This window comes from Oryzias melastigma, linkage group LG5 (assembly GCF_002922805.2).
Source record: "Oryzias melastigma strain HK-1 linkage group LG5, ASM292280v2, whole genome shotgun sequence".
Taxonomy (NCBI): domain Eukaryota; kingdom Metazoa; phylum Chordata; class Actinopteri; order Beloniformes; family Adrianichthyidae; genus Oryzias; species Oryzias melastigma.
In genome coordinates, this window is record NC_050516.1 from 3,292,834 (window position 1) to 3,301,160 (window position 8,327).

Sequence of the window (8,327 nt, forward strand, 5' to 3'; positions counted from 1 at the left end):
CCGAATTTTTACATTGATTTAAACCACCAGATGGTTCTTGAATGCAGCTGTGTCTGAAGCTCACTGCTCCCTCAGGGCAGGGGTCAAATGTGGAGAACAAATTTCAGTTAATGGGACTTTAACTTAACTTTATTAAAGTGTTATTACATTATATATATATATATATATATATATATATATATATATATATATATATATATATATATTAGAGGATGTTCCTCATTTCTTGTCTTTGAATTTGCTAAAATCCGGTTCTTTGGGGATGAACGCAGTTTAGCTCCCCTTTTGTTGGGGTTGGGGGTCCCGACTGCCTGAACCCTTTCCTGTTTAGATGTTTTGAGATTAACATAAAGTTTTTAAATTGTTAAAGACTGAAAGATTCATCAAATTTGTGACCATTTGATCAAATCATAAACATCCATTAAAACCTTTTATGCTAATCTTCCAAAATTATTTTATTTTTTTTCTGGAAAAAAACTTCTAAAATACACTATTAGAAAAATGAACAAGTGATTTTCCATTTAATGGTCGATAATGCATGTTCTATTTTAGTTTTTTGAGTGATATACAGCAGTCATAGTTTTTTTGATTGAATAAGTGGTTGCCATAGAGAACTAACAGGATTCCTTTTTAAAAGAAAGTATTCTCACATAAACCTGTGCTCAAGTGCAGAAAGCACTTTGAGCCACTGGCACTGTTTCTCTACATTTTTCATATTTATTTTACAGCAGATCAAACTTTTTCCCATATTTTTGAAAGATGAGCTCCATGTGCAGGAAAGTTTTAAGAGAGGCCCTGATGCTGGGAGAGCTGTGCGACTTTGTGATCCAAGTCAGCGACAGAGATTTTAAAACTCACAAAATCGTCCTTTGCAACAGCAGCCACTACTTTTGGTAAGTTTGAGACAGAACTTCTTAAGAAAGAGACTAATTTTTTTCTAGAGTGTAAAATGTAATTTCAACTAATTTTGCTGATGTTTTTTAAATTAAACCCCTTAACTTTTGTAGAAAACTCAGTTTTATTGGATTAACCCCTTAACGCCATATGTTGCTAATTCGCCATGTTCCATCCTTGGTTTAACATTAGCTTAAATGGGAATAAAAGGGATGAAGAACAATTTTTCTTAATAAAGATGAAAAATAATGCTACGGTCACAAATACAAATGCCACTGCACGATGAGTAGGCATCGGCAGAATCGTCTAGAGATTAACTGCCGCCGCCTGATTTATTTTTAAATTGTTGGCGTGGTCATGAACGTAGATGGCAGCAGTCAAGCAGCTATCAGGCGAGTAAAATGGTCCATTTTTTATATACCCCTGGCTACCGGGTGGCTGGCAGTGGATGGTACTTGATGTGGACGGCCGTTATCCAGAGACATTTACACATTGCAGTCCCTGAATTTACCACCTGTTGTTGTGAATGTGAGGATTAAATCTGCGCAATAAAGTCAGAATTTAAGGTTTTGAACTAACTGTGAGATGAATGTTTGTGGTAGCCGAATGGAGAGGGAAGGTAGACACTTAAAAGTCATTGTTGTGAGTTTTAGTTCCCCGTAATTGAGGATGAACAATGTCTCACCTGCCAAAGTGGCTAGAGACTTTTTATTTTCTACCCGACAAATTAAAGTTTTACTCACATTTGGCGGGTCTGGGGGTGTTAATTTAGAGCCCTGAATAGGTAATTATTAGTCATGTGAGAAAGTTTTGTGACTTTAACCCCATTATCTTTAGAATTATTAAATAGTTTCTACCATATGTAATTCAGATCTTCATTATTAATTGTATTATTGTTCTTATTATTATCATCTTTTTTGCTTCTTAAGACTTTAACTCCTTAAAACGTCACATTTTTGGTTTTTATCACAGTGCAGTAGGTAATTTTTCTTAAAGTTCCCCTCTGAGAAAACCATGTTTTTTGTGTTGGCAACATATTTGTGTGGCATTTTTCTTAAGAAAGAGAAGAAATGTAATAAACAACGATTTCGTTTTTGCATTTCCAAGTATTTCTCCATTTAAATCAAATCAAACTGTGGTGACAGGTTCTGTTTGAATTAATGAGCCTTCTTTACGTCACAGCAGCTCTGCTGCACATGCACTAAACCCTCATCTGGCTCAGGTTGCGTGTCTAGCTCAGGTGCCGGAGAAGAGAAGATGCATCTTCCCTTTGAGTGCGGTCAAATGAGCCGCCGTTCACATTTCCGTGGTCAAATCAGCCGTCACTGGATTTTTTTTGTGGGAACTTCATACAATACATTACTTATGGTAACAGCGCTGGAAAATCTCCACCAGACTCCACGGAGCTTCTTGATGTGACCGTGAAAATGTGAATGGCGGCTCATTTGACCGCAGTTGTAAATCAATGAAAGAGCATTTTGATGTTAGCTTTCATTATTTTCCCAAGATTTCTGCTCTGAGAAACCAATGATTGAATGTATTGATCACAGCAACTGCTACTCACAGCTGTTCAGCTCAAAAAGCCACGCCCCCTCAGGGGAGATTTTGGAAACAAAGGCTTCAGATCAACATGAAAAATGGCTTTTTAAAAGATTCAAGTTGTGCGAATTTAGTTAAAAACTTTATAGTCATAAATAAAACATTGCTGAGAATGTTTTTTTTTATTAAAAAAAATTGTCATGGGGGACTTTAACTTTTATTTCTCTGTACGATAAATAAACAGGCATATCAAAGAATAGCTCGGGTCCTAAGTGGTTATATCACGGAGTTTGTTTTTCTTCCATTTTCTGTTTAACAATTGTAAAAACATATGAAAAAACAAATTTCAACATGAAGAACATTTTCACTCACTGATGCTCACACACACACACACACACACACCCACACCTATATATATATATATATATATATATATACACACTGAGGGTATTTATACAACTTATCTACAACAAAGGGGAAAATGTTTCTTGGCTTGTTGCACTGCTAATGTTAGGTTGGGGGTTTGAGAGGCTTTAAGCTAGCAGGAGACACTGTAAACAAAGGGATGATGGGAGATCAGCGCAGGTTTTAGTCAACAGTCCCATCCGCAACTCAGAGGCGAAATTCTATTTAACTGTCACTTTGCAGATACTGTATTCTAAAAAATGACATGTTTTTTTTTAATTTTGGCTAAACTAGCATAATCATAAAGACCACTCAGAACGCTTTTACAATACATCAATAGATGATGAGGGTGGGACTGCAGCTAATTACCAATTAAAAGGAGGCTTTGGTTGAGTTATGAATGACTGCTTCTTCCTGAATTATGGTAGATGATCCTTTTCTAGCTGCTTTGTTACTATCATCTTCTCTTATTTCAACAGTGAACTCTTCAACAACAACCCAGAAATGAAAGTCTGCTGCCTCCCCGATGTGTCTGCCAATGTAATGGCTGTCATTGTGGAATACGCCTACAGCCAGTCTCTCCACGTGACAGAGGAAACCACACAGTTGCTGATGGAGACAGCAGAGTGCTTCAAGATCTGGAGAATTGTCTCGGACTGCAGTCTCATCCTTCAGCAGAATATTTGTACCAACAACTGCATCAGCAGGATAATTCTGGCAGAACACATTGCCAACACTAGCCTGTGGTTGAAAGTATCTTACTTCATCCTGCGCCACTTTGAGGATGTTGCAAAATCTTGTCCAGATTTCTGCAATCTCTCTGAAGGGCATCTGAAATATTTTATTGACAACAGCGAGCTAAATGTGAGGGAGGAGAGGATAGTCTTTAAGGCCATGCTTCGCTGGATCAACTATGCTTCAAAGGAGAGGTGCCGTTTCTTCCCTACACTGATGAGCAAGGTGACCATCAAGCCAGAACATTACATTCTCTGCACTTATGCAACTGTTTCATTGGCATTCTGTCTTCCTCTAGGTTTACTTGTCCCAAATGCCTGCTGAGTACTTGATTAACACTGTGTGCCGAGAGACTATGGTAAGAAGGAATGCTCGGTGTGCAGCCATGGTGACCAGAACTCTGAGGGCACTCTGCAACTCCTACTTGGAGAGACCTCTAGATAGGGCCCGCAGCCCTGCTGAAGTTCTGCTGGCTATTGGACACATTTCGACGATCTTCTAGCCAACGTCATCCAGGCATACAACGTACAAACCAACTGCTGGAAGGTCGTGTGCAACAAAAGCATCACTATGCCAGAGTTCAGTCGATGTGTCTACTGCATTGGAGGATTCACTGATGACAGCTGCTTAAGCAGTGTGATGAAGTTCAGAATTGCCTCGTGGATCTGGGAAGAGGTTAGGTTGATGCATGAGGCGCGGGCCGAAATCAGCGTGGTTGCTTTGAATTGCTTTGTGTTCACTTTAGGGGGTGGAATTCAGATGAAACGCTGAACTCTGCAGAACGGTTCGAGCCCAGCACAAATCAGTGGACTTTCATTGCACCGATGGAACAGAGAAGGGCCAATGCTAAAGCCACATCCCTTAACGGGAAGGTCTACGTCTTTGGTAGACTACTCCTGGATCAAGCTCTGTCATCAGCTGAGTGCTACAACCCCGAAACCAATCAATGGACACTAATCCCACGAATGGAGGTTGCACGAGGAGCAATGGGAGCAATCACGTACAAAGACCAGATCTTTGTGATGGGTGGATACAGCAATAGTATGTGTTTGTCCGATGTTGAGGTCTACAATCCTGCATCAATGACCTGGAGGATGGTAGCAAACATGACTAACAGCTGTTGGAGCTTTGGCGTTGCGTTGTTAGAGAAACAACTGTATGTGGTCGGGGGCGTTGAAGCTGAAGATGTATACATGAGTGCAGAGTGGCGCTATGATGTAGAGAACAACCAGGGAAATGTTGTAGAGGACCTGGCAGTACCTCACGGACCCATTACCTGCTGTGTGGTGGAGCAACTCCCTCATTATGCCTCTTTTACCATACATGAAACAGGTACTGAAATAAAGTTTAATCTCCTGTAAAATAAATGTCCTCTGTATTCAGTGTGAGTTGACAAAAAACAGTACAGAAGTTACCCACGATGTTCCATGTACAAAAGTACCCACAGGCTCCAAGAAGTCAAAATCCCATAGACTTTTATCGAGAAACAGCTATTACTACAGAATCACCATTCTTGCTCTGCTAACTTTTTCTTAATAGGATCTTGCTGATATATTTTTTCCATATTGTTTCTATAGTGAAAGTTATAAACTGACCAATCAGATGCCATAATAAAATTATGTAGTCTCATGTCAAATGTTCAAAACGTTTAGCAAATTCTTCTCAGCTTCCTTTCATTGAAGAGATGAGGAGTTCCAAAAAGCTCATTCCTGATTGGCAAGAGTTGTTGCCATATCAACGTTGACTCAGACCGACTTGGAACAATCACTACTTACTGACATCGTCTGGCTCCAATAGTATCGCTAAAAAGTGGTGAATGAATTGACTTTATTTGATTGGAGTCGGAAGTAAGCCATTTTCTATTGGTGGCGTCACTTACTCTGCCCATTTCTCATCTTGATATAGCTTGACACACTTATCTAGGACTAAATTCAGTGAGGCTTATAAAGTTGTGTGCACTCAAGTTTCACTTCTACTGGAGCAACCCCTGTGGATCCAGTTCAACCAGTGATTACATTTTTGATTCCAGGTGTTTCCTTATCAAAGTGTCCTTGACCAACCCCTATGTTCTTCTGATGTTTCTTCATTGGTTTGTGATAACCAACCATTATTTTAGAATAGAAGGAGACTGAGTATAAAGGTGCTTTCACACGAACGTGATTCAGGTATGTTTAAATATATCATGTGTCTAATAACAAATGAACCAAAAAGTTATTAGTACTGTAGACAGTGCGAACATTATTGCATTGAGAAGTATAAACTCTTCATCAAAAGAGTAAAAAAGAGAGTAAATACGAAACTGATGGTTTTCCACACAAGACATCACCCATAGAAAATGGTTTACGTCTCTCTCCAACCAAATGAAGTCAATTCAAATACCATTTTTCACCATGTTGGAGCCAGAACTTGTCAGTAATTCGTAGAGCTGGGTGTCAATAATAATTTCCAGAAACGATTCAATTTGATTTACAAGAGCATGAATCGATTCAATTTCGATTTTTTTTTTCAATTCTTTCGATTCTTCAATTTAATTAAATTTTGAGTTTACACATTTGTGCACATTGGTTTAGAAATACATTAACAATCTACTATATGCTTTGAATATATTTATATCTTACAGTTCACATACTGTAAAATTGATGAGATTGTTAATGGCATACAGTGTCACATGGATTTTCTAAAGAAGAAGCTCTAACAAAAATGTTCAGATGATAACATTATAAACAGTCTTCTGCTTCTCCGTGATGGCGTTTCAGTTTGGCCACTAGGTGGCGATCGCGCTATAACATTACATCTTATTCCAGAGGAAGAAAAAACAAAACAAAACGGTGTTTTAGACCACAATAGTTACTTTAAAAAATATTTCCTTAAAAGAGTTTGGAAAATTCATGCACGTGAGTTTATAAAGATGTTCATTTAGTCAGCAACATATGTTAAAGTCGATCGAGCGTTAGCATTAGTCGTCCTATGGGAAATTCCATTAAACTTTAGAACTAAGCTAGCGGACTTTAGCTTTATGTGCTAAATCGATTTAATTTTTTTTAAGAATCGATTATTTTATCTATTAAGCTTAAATCGATTCAAATCGATTAATCGATTTTATCAACCCAGCTCTAATTAGTTTCAATCTTTGTCTGAGTCATTGTTTCTCCACTCTCACAATCAGTAGTGAGCTTCTTGAAAGTCCACATCTCTTCCACAAAGGTTTTGGACGTTCGGCGTGAGGCCACATAGTTTAACTGAGGCATATTTGATTGGCCAGTTTGTAACTTGAATAACAAATTAGGACAAGCAAGAGCAAGCAAAAAAATGGTAGTAGGGCAAGAATGGTTATTCTGACAGATATAGTAGCTGAGCAATAGGTGTTTATTTCTCAAGAGAAGTCTTTGAGATTATGGCTTTTTGGAGCTACTATTTGGAATGCGAGGGGTCACTCTGTCCAGTTCTTACATACTGTCAATGCTCCATCATTATGTTGCCATGGCAACAGATACAAATCAGGAAACTAGACTTTAAGATGAATCTCCATGAACAAATGTTCATAAAAAAAGCTGCATGCTTGCTATGAGTCCATCACCAAGATGATCCAAGAAAATAATCACATCTGAAACCGTAAATACCCATGAAACCAGGGTATGAGTTTGAAAAGACAAACGCTTCTCCCATTTAATAATTAAACGGCACCCTCTTTTTATCTTATTTTGTTCCCTGCCAGCCACACTAAGCCAATCACACTCCTAAAATAAACAGTTCTCACACATGGAGTCAGACGGCTTACCGAAGCGATCAGTGTAAGTTTCAGGGATCAAAGATACAAAAGCTTGGATAAACAACAAGTGATTAAAATCTCAGCGTGGGGAAAGCGGCCTGACATGGAGGTTTAGCACCACAAGCACAAACTCACCACCAGAGCTCACAATCAAAGAATCTCCATCTCTATTTGGAGGCTGCTTTAGACTTAAAGGGTGGCTTCTTCTGCTGGTTTTTGTCAGATTCCCCGTTTGGTTCGTGACATTTGCAGAAACAAACATATCCCAACTCTTTGATCAATTTCTAAAGTGAAAACACTTTAAGAAAGTAAAACTTTAAAGCAGTTGTGGGCTGAGTTGGGTAAAACAGAGCTTTGTGAAGGAAATAAACAAGTACACAAAACCAGGTTGGATGGCTAGAGCGTTTGTTTGGGACAGAAATAGACCTTAAGACTTCAGAACACAAGATGTTTTCCAGGAACTTTTCAGTGACCCCAGCTTGGATTAGGTCATACACATGCATAGATCACGTCAACACGAGGTCAGGTAAGAGTCATCTAGGAACGAAAATGAAACCTCTGAAGCAAATGGCTTGAGGTGTTTCTGGTCAGGACATCAAGTCTATAAAACAGAATTTAAACTCATTTTTACTTGCATTTAAAAAACTCAATCTTATCTCACGGATCTCAAAGATTTATGCCCATCAAACAGAGATTCTGATTCTCAATCTGAAGGATTTCTACTTCTAGAGGCAGAACCTTCAGCTAAGAGGCTCCTCCTTGGAATTCCCATTTTTTCAGTTCAGGAAGCAGATATCATCTCTGTCTTTGAGGTTAGCAACTGTGAACCAATCAGTTGGTTTGGGGTTTGAATTTTAGCTTTGATACTAAAGTTTTGCATCCACTGAGCAGTCCAGGACGGGAGGAGTACTACAGGATGTATAGTTACACTTTGTTAAGCCTCAGTTCCACTGAGCGGTTTGTTTTGTAGACCACTACTGTGTCA

The 8,327-nt window shown here is 38.7% G+C and overlaps 1 protein-coding gene across 2 annotated transcripts; it reads left to right on the forward strand.

The window, feature by feature from the left end:
• The first annotated feature begins 573 nt into the window (after positions 1 to 573).
• LOC112145437 (kelch-like protein 10) lies at positions 574 to 4,448 on the forward strand. 2 transcript variants are annotated; one of them, XR_002919074.2, is made up of 4 exons: positions 574 to 893; positions 3,318 to 3,798; positions 3,872 to 4,248; positions 4,319 to 4,448. XR_002919074.2 is itself a non-coding variant. In XM_024270665.2 (3 exons), the coding sequence occupies exons 1-3, from the start codon at positions 760 to 762 to the stop codon at positions 4,073 to 4,075; spliced, it is 819 nt and encodes a 272-aa protein (XP_024126433.1). In that variant the 5' UTR covers positions 574 to 759; the 3' UTR covers positions 4,076 to 4,403. The 2 variants fall into 2 exon arrangements, 1 of the variants encoding a protein (XP_024126433.1); XM_024270665.2 differs by having other exon boundaries at positions 3,872 to 4,403.
• The last annotated feature ends 3,879 nt before the right edge of the window (positions 4,449 to 8,327 follow it).